At 36.0% G+C, this 22,039-nt stretch overlaps 3 protein-coding genes across 8 annotated transcripts; 2 read left to right on the forward strand and 1 right to left on the reverse strand.

Annotated features, from left to right (window-relative positions):
- Positions 1-889: 889 nt before the first annotated feature.
- Positions 890-6,430, forward strand: LOC140974173 (probable glycosyltransferase At5g03795). The gene is made up of 6 exons (XM_073437467.1): positions 890-1,130; positions 1,231-1,554; positions 2,533-2,819; positions 5,065-5,297; positions 5,701-5,858; positions 6,033-6,430. The coding sequence occupies exons 1-6, from the start codon at positions 957-959 to the stop codon at positions 6,132-6,134; spliced, it is 1,278 nt and encodes a 425-aa protein (XP_073293568.1). The 5' UTR covers positions 890-956; the 3' UTR covers positions 6,135-6,430.
- A 782-nt stretch (positions 6,431-7,212) lies between these two features.
- On the forward strand, positions 7,213-16,577 carry LOC140974174 (uncharacterized). Of its 6 annotated transcripts, XM_073437473.1 has the most exons (7): positions 7,213-10,378; positions 11,688-11,945; positions 12,020-13,594; positions 14,545-15,141; positions 15,553-15,634; positions 15,706-15,843; positions 16,072-16,577. In XM_073437473.1, the coding sequence occupies exon 1, from the start codon at positions 7,292-7,294 to the stop codon at positions 10,100-10,102; it is 2,811 nt and encodes a 936-aa protein (XP_073293574.1). In that variant the 5' UTR covers positions 7,213-7,291; the 3' UTR covers positions 10,103-10,378; positions 11,688-11,945; positions 12,020-13,594; positions 14,545-15,141; positions 15,553-15,634; positions 15,706-15,843; positions 16,072-16,577. The 6 variants fall into 6 exon arrangements, with proteins under 6 accessions (XP_073293574.1, XP_073293573.1, XP_073293571.1 ...); XM_073437472.1 differs by lacking the exon at positions 12,020-13,594 and having other exon boundaries at positions 14,533-15,141; XM_073437470.1 differs by lacking the exons at positions 12,020-13,594; positions 14,545-15,141 and having other exon boundaries at positions 16,065-16,577.
- Positions 16,578-17,489: 912 nt separating this feature from the next.
- LOC140974175 (uncharacterized) lies at positions 17,490-21,552 on the reverse strand. The gene is made up of 6 exons (XM_073437475.1): positions 21,219-21,552; positions 20,701-20,807; positions 19,486-20,276; positions 18,335-18,467; positions 17,873-18,216; positions 17,490-17,755 (listed from the first exon to the last, which is right to left on the reverse strand). Exons 1-6 carry the CDS (start codon positions 21,502-21,504, stop codon positions 17,635-17,637), a joined length of 1,782 nt encoding a protein of 593 aa, XP_073293576.1. The 5' UTR covers positions 21,505-21,552; the 3' UTR covers positions 17,490-17,634.
- Positions 21,553-22,039: the final 487 nt, after the last annotated feature.

Below are 22,039 nucleotides of genomic sequence, written 5' to 3' on the forward strand. Positions count from 1 at the left end.
AAATTGTGACTCATATGTCATAACATGTAACATAATCATGTAACATTATAGAACATACATGTGAAATTATGTGATTCATATGTTAAAAACATGCAACATTGATCAAAATTGTGTAATTATCTTTCAAAATTAAGTAATTATCGGTCATATTTGTCAACCAAACATTTTTGGTCGACCAAGACCAAACATTTTTGGTCGACAAAGCTTGGGTAGACCAAAAGCTTGGTCTACCATGGTCTACTCATTTATTTTTTGTCGACCTAGCTCTTCATTTATTTTTGGTCGACCAAAACAAGAGCTTGGTCGACCAAGCCTCCAAGCCCAAAGGCTTGGTCGACCAAGCCTTTGGTTGGTCGACCAAACATTTTTGGTCGACCAATCGACCAAGCCTTTGGTTGGTCGACCAAGCTTCAATCCAAGCTCTTGGTCGACCAAGCTCAACAAGCTTGAGTTTGGTCGACCTAGATCAAATCTTGGTCGACTCAAATAAAATGTTGTGTAGATCTACGACTTGTAGGTCGACTCTTTTTTCTTCAAGCGAGTCGAAGAAACAGAACAATAAATTGAAATAAACGTTAATATTATCAGATTTTTGTCAGTCATTTGTTCGATTGAGTTTGCTTAGATTGGAAGGATCTGTATCGAAAATTGATGGGAAGAAAAAGACGATTTGTATGGAGAATCGTCGTCGGAAAGGAAATGAAAGGAGATCGACGGAAGAAAAACCTAGTTTGAAGTCGACTGAATGAGATGAATAGATTTAATGTTAAAAATTTAAGTTAATGGTGTATTTACACTTAAATAAAAAGACATTTATGTAAATTGACTTATGGATCTTTTTTTTAAATAAGTCAAGGTGAGTCCCATTTCCCTAAATTTCCCCATAATTCGTGTGATGTTTGATATTGCTGAAAAATTAAGACTCAGAATCACTCCGGCAGCAGCTCCGCCCGAGAATGTCGGCGGTGAAACCCCAGCAGATGTCGTCTTCCGCCTCCGTATTCACTCTCCGAGGCTCCCTACTCACTCTTAGTATCGTAACACTAGTGTCCTTCACTTACATTTCCTTTAAATCCCTCAACTCCCCATCTCTACAATCCCCCGATTCCCCTCTCACTTCTCAATCTCAGGTAATACCATTTTATTGATTAACTAATTCTAATCCTTCACTATTTTTTCACAATATGATATGATTTCACCGATTTTCCATTTTTTATTTTTTATTTCAAGGTGAAAAACGACGCAGATTTGTTTCCTGCGGAGGGATATGCGGTTAAAGATATGGATGCGAGTGATGATGAATATGGCGACGTTTTCCACAGTCCGAAGGTGTTTAGGTTGAACTACGAGGAAATGAAGACAAGATTTAAGGTTTACATATATTCGGACGGGGATCCGAATACGTATTACCAGACCCCGAGGAAGCTGACAGGGAAGTACGCGAGCGAGGGGTATTTTTTCCAGAATCTTAGAGAGAGCAATTACGTGACGGATGATCCGAATCTTGCAGATTTGTTCTTCATTCCGATCTCTTGTCATAAGATGCGAGGCAAGGTACACTGACGCCTCTATGTTTTTCTGTTTTATGCTTGATTATTGAATCACGACTGAATGAGGGAAGCGACATTGAGTTCTGCCGGTGAGGGGGCACTGCCCTGTCCTATCAGCCACGCATTCCTTTCCCCTTTGTTGGTGGTGGAATGTTTTCAAGGCAGTGCTTAGAGACTGATGCATCCATAACATGGCATCCTCAGTCATCTCTCTTGCTACTGCCCCCAATTACCATGTGTATTGTTTCCACTTGCCATAACTAGCCTGGCCACTGTTAGAAAACTTACCGGTTTGGATTCTGGAACCAAACCGAATGACTTGGTTACAGTTCTGGTTTCGGTATGATCATGGTCAGGCGAAAAATGGCGTGATTTATGAGTACTCAATCTAACCAAAGTTAATTATTTTTAGCAATTATATTACAAAATGGTATCAATATTTAAATTTTTATTAAAAAGAAATAAAAATAGGGGCAAAATTTAGTTATGTGAATCAGGTAGTTGAATTATATAAATTAAGTTTTCAAATATGCTCCAGGATTTTAAAATTAAGAGTTGAGACTTGAGACTTATTACTTGTCAGGGTCCTCTTTCCTATACATATAGGACCGAACGGTAACTGAGAAATGGTTTTAATTCTGGTTTTAAGAGATAATTTAGGTTTTGGTTCACAGTTCCAAAGGATCTGTGGTCGGATCCAGCCATAGCTGTCACTGCATGCTCATAAAATGAGGCACTCGTGTTCTAAAAATGATTCTCTATCCATTTTCAAAAAGGTTGATGGTCAAATGCTCGCAAATCCATTATATAGTGTTAGTTATAGTTTTGGGTCATTGGTCTGTTTCTATCGAGCTTTTACCTGTTTTGATTAAAATATAAGAGATTTTGATTTTGGGCTGGGAGGGGGTTATTGCTGTTACATCTGCTGCCGAACATTTGTGCCTCTGAACCATTATGCAATGTATCTTTAATAAACATGCAGGGAATATCCTATGACAATATGACCACAATCGTCCAGAAGTACGTGGACAGCTTAATATCCAAGTATCCATATTGGAACAGAACACTGGGTGCAGATCACTTTTTTGTTACTTGCCATGATGTTGGTGTGAGGGCCACTGAAGGACTTCCAAATCTGATAAAAAATTCGATTCGTGTTGTTTGCTCTCCAAGTTATGATGTTGGCTTCATACCACATAAAGATGTTGCTCTCCCTCAAGTTCTTCAACCATTTGCCCTTCCAGCTGGAGGAAATGATGTGGAAAATAGGTATTTCATGACATTTAACCTCATCAGTGTTTGTCCTCTGTCATATATTTTATTTATCTATCATATTAGTGTAGCTAAAGTGGTCTATTACTTGACCTTTTTGGGTTACTACCCGTAGCTCGAGAATGCACCTATTAGGGATCTATATCATCTGTAATTTTTAAACAACTGAAGATTGGGATGATCAACTATTCATTACCCCTTTTCCCATCCATGAAGGAGAATTTTTCATGCCATGAGACCCTTTAGGTTTTGATTATATTGAATTTAAATTCCCGAAGTCAGAATAGGCACCTAAGTTTGGTCCTTTGCTACTGTTGGGACAATATTAGAAGCATGCTCGAGATTTCTTCGTCTGATGAAGTCTCTCCTCTCCTTATGCATAATTGGGTGATAATGTCCTTATTATATGATTAAGATAGAATCTTCCGCAACACATTTGTGATATGAGAGCAAATATTTTGCTTGGTGGAAATTTTTTTGTTTATGTATGTATATTGTTATTGAATATTATAATTTATAAATAATGCTTACATTGAATAACTATCACAGTAATATGGAAATATTCTTGTAACATAAAAAAATGCGGAAAAATATCATAGAATATATCCATATCTAATGATGCTCAGACATTTCAAAAAATTGACTCATGCTTTGTCTAAGATGTCAAGGACATGACTCGGTTATGTGTCGGACATGCAATGTGGCGTGTTTTAAGATTAAGAGGGAAAAACACTGCACAAAATAAGTACACAGCATGGACACAGCCGTGGAGTTTATGAGATATTTTCGATACCGCAGTTTTTTTTAATATTTTCTGAAATTTATGGTAAATTTTTTTGATAAATTTTTTCTAGTAATTTCTTTTATGAGACAATTTCAATACAGTTTTTTTTTATTTTTCCATTAATTTAAATTGGACTATGTTCTCAATTTTAAAAATGATCAATTATCATTTTGAAATATATTTAATTTAATTTAATTTTTTTATATGTTTACTTGATATTATCGATTTTTTATTTTCGATGTCAATAATATATAGCTGTGTCCTTGCCATATCGCATGCTGAATTTTAAAAAGTTCCATGTTCACAGTGTTCATGTCATATCATGTCTCTGTTGTTCTTTCTTTGTCCATGCAACATATGCACTAATATTACCATTTCAAACAGTAGGAAAAAGCATCCCCATGGTTTGTTTATATGCTTAGGGATATTTCAGCTTTTTTCAGGTTTTGAGGAAGCAGAAGGTACGAAGTAGAAGTTTCATAAGACATGTTGCAATTGATTTCTTACTGCCAAAAGATGAAATTGCTTAACAGAATTGTTACAGAAGAGCATGAAATTTGTTGGAAGTTGTTCTAGATAGATAATTGGGAGACTTGGTCTTCTATCTTGTGGTTGCATTGTTCGAGCGTGGTTTCTAGGTCTCACTTTGTTTGGTGTCCTGGTGCATAACGTACCTTTTACATTTGTAAAGCTGGTCTGCTGGCTTGAATCTTTATTGTGTGAATGAAGTTTGAATTCCCTAAAAATGTTTGTTAGTTAAGTAACTCATGGAGATCAATCTATATGCAAAGTTAATAAAGCTGGTTCTTGAGTTGATTGATGATACAGAGGCTTGAGACCTGCTACAGCTTACCTCTCAGAAGCCTTTGTTTCTGTATTTGTATTTGTAAGAACTAAATCCAGAACTGAGTTTCTTTGTATTATTATTTGCTTGTTTATAAAGTAGACATTGTGAATCGTGTGAATTTTTTTTTGTCACGTCTATTTTTTTAACATTATTTCTTAATGCGTCTCTTTTTGCTAAGGCGTGCAATTCACCTTATGCATTGAACCTATGCGCTTTGAACTAGTGTGCTTAATAGCTATGAACTTCTTGTATAAAATTTCTGTTTACTCTTAAACCGGTTTGCTTCTCAGCTTTTTTTCCACCACTGAATGATTACTGTAGTGTGTTTTGTTCCTTTAACATTTGATTTTTTCCCTCCATTAGCTCTGATTTCTTGTTTCTGTCAATTCGTGAAATAAATGTCTGATATTGACTTTAATATTTCCCTTTATGACTACGTCGCAGTTTCAAATTTCTTATGGCTCTCTCTTCTATTTGATAATCTTCTTGGTTATTAGAAATCTTAGAGATTTGAAATTTACTCTTCTTTTTGGATGCCCGTCAGTATTTTTCTCTTAAAGCCCAAGCTTCTTTCTAATTATTTTCGTGTAGCTTAAAGTTTTTATTTTCAGGACAATTCTCGGTTTCTGGGCCGGGCATAGAAATTCTAAAATCAGGGTCATCTTGGCGCGTGAATGGGAAAATGATACAGAACTTGATATTTCAAACAATAGAATTAACAGGGCGACCGGACATCTTGAGTATCAAAAGAGATTTTACAGAAATAAGTTCTGCATATGTCCTGGTGGCTCTCAGGTGAATAGTGCCCGCATAACAGATTCTATACATTATGGATGCATACCTGGTGAGAACTTTATCCTTTTTAACTCCTGAAACGTGCCTTCTCACTCTTCACTGCCCTCCACTATTTGCCTTTGTCATATCTCATGTGTTGTCTCTAATGCATCTGATAAAAACGGAAGCGAGAAAACAACTAACAACTGGTTTTGGTTACTCTTTACAGCAAACTGACAAAAAACCATTATTGGTTACTGTTCACTGGATAATTTCCTTTCATTTATGGGAGGTTTAATCATCAATGAGAGCAGATCCTTGTTCTCTATGGTCACACATTGAAACATATGAATTTAGTTAAAAAATGATTTGGATACTCCTCTTGTTATGAAATGTACACAACTGTTAATTTTCAAAATTTTCCATGATTAAGGTATCATTGCTTTCTAATCGTTTCTTAATGGTTGTCACAGTGATACTTTCTGATTTCTATGACTTGCCTTTCAATGATATTCTGAATTGGAGAAAATTTGCGGTGGTACTAAAGGAGAGAGATGTTTATCAGCTTAAACAAATTCTTAAGAATATAACACAAGCAGAATTTGTCACACTGCACAACAATTTGGTCAAGGTATGAATCTATCCTTGCTGCAGAATCTTCAACTGATATGTAATTATTTATTGTGTGATTCTTTCTTTTTTCTTGAGTGACAGGATTCTGTTTCTTCTTTTATACCAGTTTATCGACTTAAGCAGGACTTTAATTACATGGCTGTTTTATGCTTTTGATATACTCTATCATCAGGTCCAGAAGCACTTCCGATGGAACTCGCCTCCTGTGAAACAGGATGCATTCCATATGGTCATGTATGAGCTCTGGTTACGACACCATGTGATCAAATACTAACTCTTAAACCAACTAGTGAGGTGAGCACAACAATGGTCAGATAGCATCGGTTGTCAATCTGAATGCTTGTAAATTATCACGAGATAGTCGCAGATGGTTCATTTATTCTTGTTTCTCTTTTTTGAAATGTAGCTTAAGATAGAATATAGAAGCTCTGGTACTTCTCTACTGATTCGTTCTATAATTGTCGAGCACTTGTAGACATCAAAAAATTTTTGGATCAGACAATTTTAGAGTTTCAAAATCTGTACCTGATAAATTGTTTTGGCAGCGCTGTACGCCGCAGTAATTCTTAATTTATGAAAACAGTTAACTCAAGTTAAAAAAAAAAAAGAAAAAAAAAACCACACGTAATGCAGCTGCTGTAACAATATTCAGGTGAATTTTGGCATCTGCGATACATTTCAAAATTTTATTTGACATAATAATTATTGTAACAATCTCAATAATTATTCTTAAATTTTTATTTGATTTATATCTTGAGAACTTGGACAAATTAAATAATTATAATCTTAATTAATTCAATTGGTCTTTAATTAAATATGGGGATGTTATACCCATGCAGTCCTTGTCTTTTCATTATCTTAAAACATTGATGATGGTCGGATTTCAAAAACTAAAATGGTGATTGAGTTTATTCAGTTGTTTGGAAATAATATCTATGTATTCGGATGGCATATATATGTTTTAATAAGTTTATTTTTTTATTAATTTATTATAATGCTTTTTAGTCATATATGAATTATTTACTGACTTTAGTTTTATTAGTAATACTATAATCTAGATAGAATATTATTTTTATATATTTAATTGTTTCAAAAAAATTATTATATTTGAGTATATAATTTATCTATTGAAATATATTTTTTATTAATTAATAATTCTAGTTTAATACAACATTATACAAATATACTTTTTTATTAATTAATAATTCTAGTTTAATACAAAAATATTGTACTATTTATCATAATAATATATAATTTTGAAATAATTTTTTTTTTTTTTTAATTGAGAAAATATATTTTTTCCCTTTAAGTTGTCATTTTATTATTTTATCTTATGAGAATTTTCAAATGTAATAAAAATTTTCCATTTTCAAAGGAGTCTCCTTCTTCCTTCATGAGTCTGATTCTCAGCTCCAACTCCCAAATCCATTCATGAATGGCGTCCTCCGCTCCGCCGCCTCCGTATTCCCCCTCGAGATGAAACGATCGATATCCGCCATTATTACACCGCAGCCGCTACTCTCCTCAGGTCAATCTTCCGTTTTTGTCATCTTTTCATTCTTCAAACCCCTATCATTCTCTATCGCACCCGCAGCCGAACCCGTTTCCCAATCAGAATCAACTGTCGGTGAAATCTCCTTTCAATTGTTTTCTCTACTCTCCCAACCCAATTGGCAAAAGCATCCTTCTTTCAGGAGATTAATCCCGGTGATATCCCCTTCACTTTTCTCCTCATTCCTCTCTCAGCATCCTCATCTCAATCCTCATACTGCCCTCGGCTTCTTCAATATTCTCTCCGGTTCCCCCACTTTTAAGCCAAATGTGCAGACGTATTCATCTCTGTTACGCATTTTGATCCGGAGTAGGAATTTCGGGGTCGCGGAGAAAACGAGGATGCTGATGATTAAGTCCTGTGAGACTGCCGAGGAAGCGGGTCTGGCATTGTGTGTTTTGCGGGAGATGAATAGTTGCCATGATGATTTTAGATTTAAACTTAGTGTGAGGTGCTATAACACGCTCTTGATGATGCTGACGAGGTTTCTTCTGATTGATGACATTAAATGTGTTTATGGGGAGATGTTGGATGATAAGATGCCTCCAAATATTTATACTTTTAATACATTGATTAATGCATTTTGTAAATTGGGTGATGTGAGTGAAGCTGAGTTGTATCTGAATAAGATTTTGCAGGCTGGGTTGAGACCCGATACGCATACGTACACGTCATTTATTTTAGGACATTGTAGGAGAAAGGATGTTGATGCTGGAAGAACGATTTTCATGACAATGCCACAAAAGGGTTGTCGGAGGAATGAAGTTTCTTACAATAACTTGATGCATGGATTGTGTGAAGCAGGAAGGGTGGACGAGGCAAAGGAGTTATTCATGGAAATGGGGGTTGATAATTGTAAGCCGAATGTCCGAACCTACACAATTCTTATCAATGCTTTGTGTGGTTTGGATAGGAGGTTGGAGGCTTTGAACCTGTTCCAGGAGATGAAGGAAAAGGGTTGTGAGCCCAATGTTCACACTTATACAGTTATTATTGATGGTACTTGTAAAGATGGTAAGCTGGATGAAGCACAGGGAATATTGAATGCTATGTTAGATAGGAATTTGGCTCCAAGCGTAGTGACTTATAATGCATTGATCAATGGGTACTGTAAGAAGGGGATGGTTGATACCGCTCTTGAGATATTTGACATGATGAAGGCAAGAAATTGTAGTCCGAATGTACGGACATATAATGAGTTAATATCTGGATTCTGTGAGATAAGAAACGTGCACAAGGCAATGGCACTTCTCACTAAGATGCAAGAGCAGAATATGTCTCCAGATATAGTCACTTTTAACCTTTTAGTTTATGGACAATGTAAGGATGGTGATCTAGATTGCGCTTTTCACCTGCTTAGGATAATGGAAGAGAAAAATGTTGTCGCTGATCAAATTACTTTTGGTACTCTTATTGATGCTTTATGTGAGAAAGGAAGGGTTGATAAGGCTTATGAAATATTTGGTTCTCTCAAAGTGAAAGGAATAAAGGCTAATGAAGTTATATATACTGCTTTGATTGATGGTTACTGCAATGTGGAAAATGTTGATTTTGCCTTGACTTTGTTCGAAAAAATGCTCACTGAGGGTTGCCTTCCAAACTTGGCTTCTTACAATGCGCTGATCAACGGGTTGTGCAAAGTGAAAAGACTACCTGAAGCTGCACAATTTATGGAAAGGATGTTGGATGCAGGCATGAAGCCCTCAATTGTTACTTACACTGTTCTCATGGATCAAATGCTAAAAGAATTGGCGTTTGAACAAGCATATAAGGTTTTAAATCAAATGATTGCTCTGGGGCATAAACCTGATGTCTGTATATACACTTCATTCCTTCTTGCTTATTGCAACCAAGGAAAATTGAAAGAAGCAGAAGATGTAATGGTTGAAATGAAAAAAGAAGGCGTCCTACCTGATTTGATGGCTTACACAGTGTTAATTGATGGATATGGACGTTCAGGATCCGTAAATCTTGCTTTTGATACCTTTGTATCTATGGTTACTGCTGGGTATGAACCATCTAATTATACATATTCTGTTTTAATAAAACATCTCTCACTTGCAAAACAAATCAATGAAAATGATAGTGGAACAAAGCTTCATCTGAAAATGGATAGTGGCTCTATCAATATTGTTGATGTATGGAAAATTATGGAATATGATACAGCTCTCAAACTCTTTAAGGAGATGAATGAGCGTGGATGCATGCCGAATATAACCACTTACGATGCACTCATCACTGGACTTTGCAGAGAAGGGCGCATCACTGAAGCCTGGAGGTTGGTTACTCATATGAAACAATGTGGAATCTCTCCAAATGAAGTCATATACAACACACTACTAAGCTGTTGCTGCAAATTGAAACTGTACGAGGAAGCTCTAGATGTGGTTGAGACCATGCACAAGCATGAATTTTTGCCTCATTTAGAGCCCTATAAGTTACTTATTTGTGGTTTATATGAAAAGGGAAATAATGAGAAAGCTAAATCAATCTTCTCCAGGTTGCTTCACTGTGGTTACAACTATGATGAAGTGGCTTGGAAGGTTTTAATTGATGGCTTACAAAAAAGAGGGTTTCTGGACGGAAGCTTTGAGTTGTTTACCGTCATGGAAAAAAATGGCTGCCAGGTTAATCCTCAGACTTCTACAATGATAATGGACGGGCTAATGGTTCAAAGAGATGGACCATAAGATAGTATTTTATTCGTCTCTTGGTATTGGTCTATGATCGGTGAGAAAATTTTTCGCGATCAACTTGTCTATATTATTCAAGGCAAAGCATAGACTCACCTCCAACCAGATCTTTCCGTGCTGGTTTGTATGTGATGCGTATATCAGATCAATACTCTTTAGCCTTTGCGGTCGGATTTGTGGTGGTTGTGTCAGTGATCTCACTCCTGCTCCTTGCATGTTTCTAGGACAAGCAATCACTATAGACTATAGTCTGTGTCATTTGGAACATTTGAGGTAACTCATATTATATATTTTAAATTGTTCTAATTACTTGTCAAAATATTCTTTTTTTTTCTGCTTGTTATTTTTCTCATTTGTGTATGTACTATTTAACATATTATATAGTTTTTTTGGTATTCGTGTCACTAACTGGTTGAAATTGCTTATCATTCTTTTGTTTTTATCTTTAGTAGTTCAGCCATATTCTTGAGTGGTGAATACTAACAGTTTACTCTTACTTTTGCATGGAATGTTTTTGTTTAGTTATCTTCTCAGTTACACAGCATATCCATATATTCTGAATTTGAATATGTTGACTGATTCATGCATTTGTTGATGATGATGGTAGCGTGACTAACCAACCAATTGGGAGGTTGAAGTTGCTTTCTAAATCTGTTTTACACATTAAAGGAGAAAGGGTGGCTGAAAATGGTGAATTTCATAGTTTCCTAGTGAAAGTAATTTGGTGGGTGAGGCTAGCAGTTAGAAAATGTGTAACTTATGCTCCTTTTTTTTATAGACCGATAGGAATTTTTTCCAGTTGTGAAAGTCTAGATCAAGGAAAGATGGCATCCACCTCATTGGAAATTTATTACTTTCCTTCATTGTTTTTCCTTATTTTGTGCCTAAAGAAATCATCCTGTATTATGAAACTGTGACTTTGGGACCAATAGTAAGCAAGGCCTTTCTTCCTTGTTGGTTCTTGATTACCTTATTTGGTCAAGTGACTAAGTGAGTCTACCTTGCAGACGAACCAGATAGGCAATCCCTTGATCATTGGATCTTGAGATTGGATGTTTGATTAATGTTTTCTCTGTAGAATTTCCGGCCCAGGTGCAGTTATAAACTGTTTAGTTAAGAGTATGTGGAAAGATCGTTGAAACTCCTTCTGGGTCATAAAATGGTCCCAGGGAAAAGAATGAACTTAAAAGTTTTCTCTGTTGCTCATTATCTCTGAGGTGATGCATCAGCTTAGCTGACTGGTGATATCTTCTCTTATGTCCTTTTGTTTGGCATATCTTATTTTTTATTTAGCTCTGAGGCTGTCAAGTATTACTATCAATTTGCAAGCATCAGTTATTGCTGTAGTCTGACAGTGCACCTGGTTTCAACAGTTGCATATCGAGAATTTCATGAACAAAGATTAGAACAACCTCATCTTTGTTCAACAATAGTATTGTCTGAGAATTGAGATGCATCATAAGGACAAATTTAAATTTGTTCAATGGTAGTATTATCTGATATGCATAAAATTCATTCTTCATGTCATATTCAGTTAACATTGTATCAATTTATTGGTAGATTAATTTTATGTTCTACACAGATGTGGATCGCTAGAACATATATGCACTACTTCAATGTGCAATTGATAATGCCATCATGTTGAAATCCACAAATGCATACAAGATAAAGGGCTACGGAAGTTCTACTGGTTCTATTGGAAAAACGACGCTGACTCATATTAACTTGCAAGGAAAGACATTACAATTGATATATCAGCAAGGAATGCTTTTAGATGTTTTGGTTGCAAGGTTTTGATCCTGCCAGTATGCTCGATATTACTCTAAGGGAGTTTCACAAGGTACTTACAACCAAATAGTAGTGTATATTATTGCTATGTCATCTTAGTATCTTTGATGCACATATTTCCTGCAGGTTGATCTGATGAGTCTTGAACATGACGAGCTTGTTTATTTTAAGGGCAAACTAAGAACACAATTCTTTTTTGCCAATACTTGTGTATTATAAGGTATTTTGGTCTTGTTTAGTTTCTGTTAGGTCTCAATCCACAAAACACCAACAAAACCAGTAATATAAGAGATTCAAGGAAATAGTACACAAGGTAATTATATTCAGCAAATAACAACATGATTTATTAAGAAAATGACCAATCCTCAAATGAATGGCCCCTTAGAGCAGAAAATATTCATAACAGAACATTTTCCCTCTCAGAAACTGTCATAACATTCAAAGACATACTAAAATAATTAATCCCACCCCATTTTATTCTTGACAGACATAAAATAACTAACCCCACTATTACCCATAAACCCAAGCCCACTATACTCATAAGCCCAAGCCCGTAGCAGTTTCATTCCAATAAAATCTTTTCCACCCCACATGGTAAAACCAAAAATTGTCATCTCATTTTCATTTTATGGAGTTATAGTTTGTATTTGGATTGAAGGATTTGAATTTCATAAAAGATTTGTGGCAAGAATTTCAAATAACTCCATTTTGTGGGAATTTGTAATTTGAAATCTATTGCATTAGTTAATAAACAAGCAAAAATTCCGAGAGATGAATTTCAAGAGCACCCAAACAAGTGAAATGTATTTATTATTATGATTTGGAATCCTTATATCCAAATCCATCAATCTAAGTGCAATCTTAAAGTTGAAGAAATATTACGAAGAGAACACACAACACAATACAAGATTTATGTGGTTCAACCATTGAGGACTACATCCACAACACAATTCCCAGGTGACCACTAGTACCTGATTGCAATATCTTGGTTTCAATTTCAATTGTCACCTCTTCATGTAGGTAACATTCTATTGGGGGTAAATATGGTGGGAAATAATTCCCGAACTAAATCAGTGTGATATCATATCAAAGATACACATCACAGGAGTTTATCAATAGTTTTCTTGTGTGCAAATGCAACAAGGTGGATCATTTGAAACTGGTTGGGTTGCTTCAACTGCTACCCATTCCCTATCACATCTGGAACACATGTATATGGATTTTGTTGAAGTGTTTCTTTTGACCATGGGAAAAATTTCTCCTCATAGTAGGGGACGGATTCTCCTAGTACGCATATTTTGTGTCGCTTTCTCATTCATAGACGAGGGTTCTCCTTGCACAGTTCTTCTTCGACCACGGTTATAAGCTCCATGGGGCATGGGCTCTCAGAAACAATTGATGGTGATCGTGATGTAACTTTTACTAATTCCTTTTGGAAGGTACTCTTTCATTTGAGCGGTCTCCATCTCTGTTTTCGTTTTACCTACCACCCGCAATGTGACAGCCAAACTGAAGCAGTTAGCTGCTTCGTGGGAATGTACTTATGATCCTTTATAGGAGACAATCCTTAGAAATTGACGGAATGGTTGTCAAGGATGATTCATGTTATTTTACGAGCTTCAATTTCACCCCACCCTTAGAACAACGCCTTTTGAAATTGTTTACAGACGCGTATGCCTTGGCCCCTATCTTATTGTCCAGGTCTTTCGCACATTAAGTTAGTGGACCGTGAGCTGCGAGATAGTGAAACTGTGTCGAACAACCAATGGAAATGTTTATTTCATGCCTAGAATTCCATGACGACCCAACTACAATTCTTCACATGAAAAAGTCCGATTTGAAATGTGTGATAATGGTACTTTTGAAATTGCATGCTTATAGCCAAATGACTATGGCCTCCCACACTTACAAGAAGTTTCCTCCTCGATAGATATGGCCATTTATGATCATCAACCATGTCTAGCAAGTTGCATGCGAGCTCCAACTTCCTTATTCTTCAAAGATCTACCCAGTCTTTTATGACTCATCCTTGATGAATTTCAAGGGGGATGCTACTAGTAATACCACTCTACCACCACTATCGCAGAGGAACTTCGACCCCTTCCACGTGCCATTCTAACACACAGGGAATAAAAATTTTGGTCCATTTGGGAGGGGTGGTCACACACATATGCTTTATGGGAGAACGCCTCGACCATGGGCAAACAATGCGCTTCAGTTTTGTTTGCAGGCAAACTCTGTCCAAATCTATGAAGATAACTTGAAAAACATTTACTCCAAGGAAATTCAAATCAAATAGGACTATGAGTTGATTGATATCTTTTATCTAATCATTATCTTTTATTCTATTTAAGTTTGAATAAATGAATAATTCTCGTAGGTAGGATTGTGAGTTAAGATATGTTGATGTTTTATTTTTGGTTAGGATATAATTATATTTTATGTAAACTCTATTATATATTTGAGAGTTTAATCCATAAAATAATAATAAGATAATTATTCAGAAACTCTTTTTTTACGAGATCTAAGATTGTCTCTAAAACGAGCCTCCATTTCCACCAAAAACCTATTAACTGCCCCGTCACATGATCAATAACTCAAGGACCATAACAAATTGATATCAGAGACAGTCGTTACAGGGGATTTTCAAGCTAGTCAACAGCAATTCGAAGCCTTTATGAAGAGATATTAAGAGGACGAGGTAGTCGCTGAGAAATGGCAGCAAGCATTAAATAATCAATTGGAAGAATTGTTCAAAACCATGTCATCAATATGGACGGAAGGCTGGGACAACGGAGACAAGGACAACAACCGGCAGGAATCAAACGACCGGTGTTTGGAAGGGTTGCAAGGCAAAGAAAAAGGCCATCTTACGTGCCTCGATATTCTACGCTAAATTTCCCCCAGAATGAGTCGATGGACAGTTGGATCTCTTGGGCTGGCTTAATAGATGTGAACATTTCTCTCGACACCAGCGGATCCCTGAGGAAGACGAGGTTGGATTGACATTCTTTCACCTTGAGATCGATGTCCAACCTGTTTTTTGTAGTTGGAACGAGCTCGTCCAGGGTTACAGTGGAATGAATTTAAGAACCAACACCACCTAAGGTTAATCCCTGGAATACTACAGCAGCAAGTTCCCCCTCGTGCAGACTGAGTTTGCATACCCTTTGTTTGTGTTTGAGAACAAACACAATTGCAAGGGGGGGAATGTCATGGGATGAATGCTGAAGATTAGGAGATATTAGGTTGTACTATTTTGTATTTGTAAGCAATTTATGAACCTGAAATTCCTTAAATGCCTTCCGCAAGTAATTGCGAGTGTAGGATAATGATTGTTTGGCTCTAAATTTCATTTAATGAACTATGTACATGATAATTTAATGCTCATATTATCTGTTTAGTTGTATTTTAGGGAAAAGGTCAGATGACCTTGCTTATAACAAGACATACACACATCAGTCCATTTCATTACCATTAAATTGTGGTTCCCTTCTCTTTTGATATCCAATTTTATCTTTGACTGCTTTGTAGCTCACCCTTTCCAGGTGGACCACTTTTGGTTTTGTACGTTATTCATGCTTCAATCTGATAACTTGTCATTTGTTGTTTGTTATATGTACCCTTGGTTTCTGAGTCCTTAAACTCTGATTTCACAGGCGTAAATGGAAACCATATAATTCCGTCATGGAATCCTGTCAGGTGATAATATCGAAGTTTTAATGAACTGCGTAGAAGAAGGTAAAACAGTTGTTACTTTCCTTTTAGTTCCTCTTCCGGTTGTCTTATATATTTTGATTTTGTTATTTCAGAATACTAGTTATCCGATACATTTGATTAATATGAAGAAATTTTACTCGATACCAATTTACAAAATGATGGGTATTGGAACGCCTGAATTGGGACCCAACCCAAAATCAAGGAAGTGAATTTGTGGGACCTCCATTCTGGTAATCAATATTCATTTCTTACGCTTCTATTGTGGATGTTGGATTACTGTCACCATTATCTTTGGCTTATTACTATAAAAGAGAGGAACGATTAATATGTTAAACTATATATTCAACAAATTGCTGCACCACCCAAAATCAAGGAAGGCTGAGCTAGATTCTTTTTTTATCGAGTTAAAGAGAACTGTCAAATATAAAAAAAACCGAGCTGCATGTGGCAGGCAACAGGTTTAAAACGCTGAAGTCTACTTAGAGCAAGGGACATGATGCAACATCTTGGAATAGGGAGGGGGCATCATGAAGAATCCTCTTGATTTTGTTGTTTATCTTCATCTACATGGAGGACACATGTTATTGGCTTGTTGACTATCAAAATCCGCACGGACAGGTTGTCAAGCTTATTTTCATCGCAATAGAAGAGGTCGCCATTCGACGTCACATAAGATACGAAGCAATCCAAAATAACCTGTCAGTGCGAATTACCAGGTATTCTTATAATACGTGAATTGGGATTCACTTGTGCAGGAAGATCGACAGCATCCGTAGGTAAAAACTTTTGTGTCCTTGGATGCTATGATATTTGGACGAATTGTTTTCCAGTCAAATTGTTTACAGATTTTTTAGCGCGTGAAAGTATCCAAAACAATTGTAAGGCGTTTAATTATCTGCTTCGATGTATATTGCATTGGTGTTAATTTACAAAAATTTCAAGGAAACGGAAATTACTATCTCAATTTAGGAAAATTATAGAAATTCATTGACAGATATAACTGCTTTTGCAAACCTGCACTATATATGATAATATTTTTGAAAATTTGCAATTATTTATTATAGATTTTCATGGCAGATTTGATAATAATCTATTTAACAAAAGTAGAATAATATAGATTTCTATCATTCATAAATTTGGCAAAATTTTAAAATATCATCAAAATTTTGAGCGCTAAAAGTGAGTTGGGCTTCTGTATCACCACTTGTGACCGACTCAATTAAAACTCGATTTATACTTGATTTTGACCGAACTTGAATAGATCAAGTCGAGCTTGTTATGACTCTTTTCATAAATTATTATATGCACCAATGACTTATATTGGAAAGACCGCAGGACATTTAGAAACCACTATATCGCGCATCAAGCTTGCATTAACTCAAACTCAATTAACACTGAACGTCTAGCAAGTCGAGCTTGAGTTTGTGTAACTCAAATTAATCTAATCAAGCTCGAGTTTGAGTCAAGTCAACTAAACACAACGCGATTCCCGCTCTCAAATTTGCTACAATTGAATGGCACTGTTGGTGCAAGAAACTAGTGATGGTATAAAAGCATCCTGGGTTCACGAGTAATAGAACCAAATGAGTGAAATGACCAATGTGTAAATTTCATAATTCTGCGGAGCATGAAAATAAATAACCGAACATATAAATCGCACGAGATTTTGGAATATCATATTTCGTTATTCAGAATAAGAATGGCATGGTAGTTCTAAAATAGAGGCTTAGAGCAGTAATATCTAAAATAAATTTTCGGGTACAGGCTTAGAGCAGTAATATCTAAAATAAATTTTCGAGTACATTAAATTTGGTGGATACATATTTGAACATATGACACTTCTCCTGTCTTTTCCCCTTTTGGTAGTGAACATATTAAAAAAAACATAAATCATTTATTTCGAAAAAATAATAACAAATAATCAAGAAAGTGAAAAGTTATACCGCAGACTTCATATTGTAAGTGACAGGGGTACCTATTTAACTCACTGCTAGATAACTCAGACCAGTGTTTTCTGTTAGCTACTTTTGGGGAGAAATTAGCTTATTTTCCTCTGAGTCGTGCTTCGTGGAGGAATCTCCGCCCATCAGTTCCTGAAAGCCTTCAACCTTCACAGGTTGAGCCCTCGGCATTCCCACATTCCTGTATGAAGGAGAAATATTCAGAGATGTAGATTCTCGATTAGATACATTTCACAATGATCTCAAAAAATATGGGAAAAGGATCGAATTCATGTCAAAACTCAAGATAGTTTCTTACGGTGATGGGATTTGTGGAATTTGAAGAGAAGTCATTGGCCTAAATGGGTTGTTGGCTTGAGAATGGAGAGACGATATTGCAGCAAGTTGTTGCTGTCGCAACTGTTGCTGCAGCTGGGGATGTCTGGAATTTATTGCAGTGAGGGCATTTGTATCAAGTGGAAAATCAGATGGAGCTTCCATCTTCACTTGCACCAGTGGCCTGTCCTTGTCCATATTCATATTCATGGCAGGACGAGGCGCTGCTTGTCGCCTTCTCATCCTCTCCCACTGCTGCTGTTGCTGAAAAGCCAGAAACTGGGGATTATTCATCTGCTGCATCTGAGGGTTCATTTGTCTTAGAATCTGTAAAAAAACCAGAGTAAATTAATTCAACATCAGATTTATTATAAATATTCTCATGTCAAAAACCACAAGTAAATAAAGGTATTCAAGAGTAAGAAAGCTGGTAAAAGACATATACCTGCTGTGTCTGCTGAAAGGGAATTTGATGATGTGCTGGCAATTGTGCATGGATTCCCAGCACTTGTTGCTGAGTTTGGTGCACAACATTCTTAGTGTTGTCCTTCACAAGTTCAGCCAAAGCCCCCAGATTACTACAAATCAAAAGCATAACAAGTTAGTCAAATGTGGAGGAAAGAAGTTCTCAGATGATGGTAATAAGCCTCAACACAAGCTACATTGACGAAGAAAAAACAATAAGCAACTCATGGATCAAAACTTAGATAACTTAAAACACTGGATTACTCTTCACCGCAAGGTGAGAGAGTGACATCATTGAGAAAAATATTGAAGGAAACAGATATAAATATAATGCAAAAGAAAAAAGGCAGATACAAATGCCAAAAATACAATGCATGATTGCATATGTATAGCGAAAAAACTATAAGCAACTCATGGATCAAAACTTAGATAACTTAAAACAAAGGATTACTCTTCACAGCAAGGTGAGTCAGAGTTATATCATTGAGAAAAGTATAGGAAACAGATAAAAATATAATGCAAAAAAAAAAAAGGCCAGTTACAAATGCAAAAATACAATGCATACTTGTATATGTATAGGGATAAAGTTGATTTATACAGGCATACAGCAAAACATATCTCATGTTTAATGTAATCTTTCAAATTCTACTCGACAAACTGCATGAGTCCCTGCTCATCAGTGAGTCTTTTCCATAATCGGACATGGTATATCTTATCATTGTATATGCCTCATATAGGGATATATCAAGAATTTTTCCCAGTGGAGTCAACGTATGCTTGAACAATGATCAATGCAATCCAAGCATGAGAGCTAAAATAATATTTTATTATAAAGACCTTCCGGTAAATAATATTTTATTATAAAGACCTTCCGGTGAAATGAGTACGCTTTAGAAGATGCAACAGAAACAGAATATCTGAGCAAAATAAATGAAGGTAACATGATTTATTAAAAATACGGGCCATTGATAGACCTCAAAATTGTAGTACGATCAAGTCCACTCTTCCTCATTTATATTTGTCCTAACTCTCATGTATCTTGCAGATAACACGTAACATATCGTGTTCATTTCCAGTAACAGATAACGCGTCTAAAAATTTCACATATAAAGTAAACAACACATTTCTCACCTATTTTCTGACATCTGAAGGAACATTTTTAATAACTCAATGGCTGAACACTGTTTCCGGTAGCTGTCAGCAAGGAGCTTCAAAACACACCCCAATTTGTTGATATGACAACTCAAAAACTGCGTCAAGACTTCTAAAGGAGCCTCTGTAGAAGATTCAAACCCCACATTAATTAGTAAACGTGCTACTACCTTCTGCGACATTTGTGATGCTTCTTCTTGACCAATAAGTTTTTCCCTTCCTTGAGATCCATTTTTTCCAGGAGTTTGATGTCCCCCTTGCTCCATATTAAGATATTCAGGTCTAATACCAAGCCTTTCAATCATAATAGGGCTGATCACAGAACTCTTGCTCATAATCTGTGGCAGGTTATCCAAAACCCCGTTGAACTGTACTTTCTGATTGTTATCCAGTGCACTTCTTTGCAGAACTGCACTATCAGGAACGCAATTCAAAGTAAACATGGTTTCAGGGAAAAAGACTGTTTCATCAGCTGTGTTACTGTCAACTGCAACCAAGTTTGATCGCAAACTCGGCGTGTCATTAAAAGCTGTTCTCCTCCTTTTGTGATTCTCTAGTACTCTAAGATATGTGGCCATCAGTTCAGGTGTCCGCTTATCCAATTCTCTATCCCCTAACAGTAATCTATATGATTTGCTTGCTTTATATTTCTCAAAAAACAGAGTATACCATGTTTCTGGCAATTCTTCGAACTTAAACCTTTGGGATATTGAATCAACTTCGGATTCACTATACCTTGTACCAGCACTAAGGCTTCCTTTAGATTGCCCCTGCGAAATTCATTGTTAACGAGAAAAATAAATCTAGCAGTGAATTAAAACATGAAAGACTTCAGCAATCAAGCAACAGACAAATGAAAAAGATTTGAATTATTGCATAGACAGAAGAATAGATCAGATAATCAAGTAGTCGAACAGATAAATAGAAATTCTGACGGGCTAAATTTACAAAATATGCTACTATTTTGATTTTGAGCACCATTATTTTATTCGCATCAATATCTTATCCTAACTTTTGTTCTCTATCTTAGACACCAGTATTTTAAACTTTACCTTTTCCTCGTCTTACTAGACAAGAACTCAAAAGTACAATCAAGCCTCTAGATAATTAAACTGGGATTCTCTATCTTAATTCAAATCAATTCAGAAGATATTACGCGTCACAATTCACAGCTACTAAAAGAAATTGCAAAACCTTGGAAGGTGCCATATTCCATGCAGCTAGGCCTTGGCGGGGTTGATCGCCATCTTGAGCACCATTTTCCAAAGTGAAATACACATCATCGCCATGCAACTCCAAATCTACACTCAAATTTATATGTTGAACAAAGGTTGAGTAAAAAAATGGCAAACCTTCGGTTGTTGCAGTAATAAGGTGCGGAGGGAACAAAAATGACGAAAGTAGAGAAAATGGGATCTCATTGAGCAAAATATGTTCCTCAGAGTCGGACCTCTAGAAAAAGAAAGTGCAAGCTAAAAAGGCACTGATATATAAACCTAGATCAAGATTTACAAACATTCGAGACTAAAATTACAGATCATAAACTCCAATTTTGTACAAATACTACAGCTAGAAACAGAACTGTTCTGCACTAAGAACGAGGGAGAAAATTTGAGCCTGGTTTGGAAACCCAAATTATGGATACGAAAACAAAATCCAAAATCAAGTTAACAAAATCATGAACGTAAACCCTCATAAAAAAGAATGCTTACAATTGGGATTAAGCTTTGAGACGGCGGGGAGCTGCTGCTGAGATTGAAAGAATAGGGAAATCGAGGCCTTATCGTAGAGGAGAGCGCGTGCACGTAGCTGCAGCTGGATCTGAGACTTAGTCTTGGAGTCATTGGGTACCATGAAAGCGTCCCAGGAGGCCGGGGACGATAGGAAGTGAACGAAGTTGGAGTAGACGGCGTCGCCAAGCCACGAACGCCACACGCCGTGGCTCTCGAGTTTCCGCGCGAGCTCGTAGCCTCGGCCGTCGTCTCCCATCAACGCCATGAACCTCTTTTTCTGGGTGATCAATTATCTTAATTTGTCATAACGGTTTTTTTTTTTTTTTTTTNTATGAGAATAGGAAAAGGAATATATACATAAATTTTATAAGTTGTTGCACTCTTCGCAGGATTATTCATGTAAAATTTTGTGTATGACGGTCTCACAGATCGTATTTTATAAAACGAATATCTTATTTGGGTCATTTATGCAAAATTTATTATTTTTTATTCTAAGAGTATTACTTTTTATTGTGAATATATGTAGGGTTGACCGATTTCACGCACAAAGATTCGTGAAATCGTCTTACAAGAGACCTACTCGATTATTATTACATCGATACTNGTAAGTAGATTAGGCTTTCTTAAGTAGCAAGTCATATGTTTAACTCCTACACAGTTTATTCATTGACTAACTTTGACGTTGTCGTTTTTTATAATTTTTGAGACACTCTATAATCATCTAATATCATATTTTATTTTGATTATAATTTAAGATATTAATCATTTTTATTTTAAAATAAAAAATACTTAATTTTTAA

This window comes from Primulina huaijiensis, chromosome 3, assembly GCF_012295235.1.
Source record: "Primulina huaijiensis isolate GDHJ02 chromosome 3, ASM1229523v2, whole genome shotgun sequence".
NCBI lineage: Eukaryota > Viridiplantae > Streptophyta > Magnoliopsida > Lamiales > Gesneriaceae > Primulina > Primulina huaijiensis.

What these genes read in the sequence shown, in the direction of transcription:
- LOC140974173 (XM_073437467.1), top strand. Translation starts at nt 957, where the DNA reads ATGTCGGCGGTGAAACCCCAGCAGATGTCGTCTTCCGCCTCCGTATTC. An exon ending in GTCATAAGATGCGAGGCAAG is followed by an intron (nt 1,555 to 2,532) that starts GTACACTGACGC and finishes ATAAACATGCAG; the next exon opens with GGAATATCCTATGACAATAT. An exon ending in GGAAATGATGTGGAAAATAG is followed by an intron (nt 2,820 to 5,064) that starts GTATTTCATGAC and finishes TTTTATTTTCAG; the next exon opens with GACAATTCTCGGTTTCTGGG.
- LOC140974174 (XM_073437473.1), top strand. Translation starts at nt 7,292, where the DNA reads ATGAATGGCGTCCTCCGCTCCGCCGCCTCCGTATTCCCCCTCGAGATG.
- LOC140974175 (XM_073437475.1), bottom strand. Translation starts at nt 21,504, where the DNA reads ATGGCGTTGATGGGAGACGACGGCCGAGGCTACGAGCTCGCGCGGAAA. An exon ending in CCTTTCAGCAGACACAGCAG is followed by an intron (nt 18,217 to 18,334) that starts GTATATGTCTTT and finishes GTTTTTTTACAG; the next exon opens with ATTCTAAGACAAATGAACCC. An exon ending in ATTCCACAAATCCCATCACC is followed by an intron (nt 17,756 to 17,872) that starts GTAAGAAACTAT and finishes TCCTTCATACAG; the next exon opens with GAATGTGGGAATGCCGAGGG.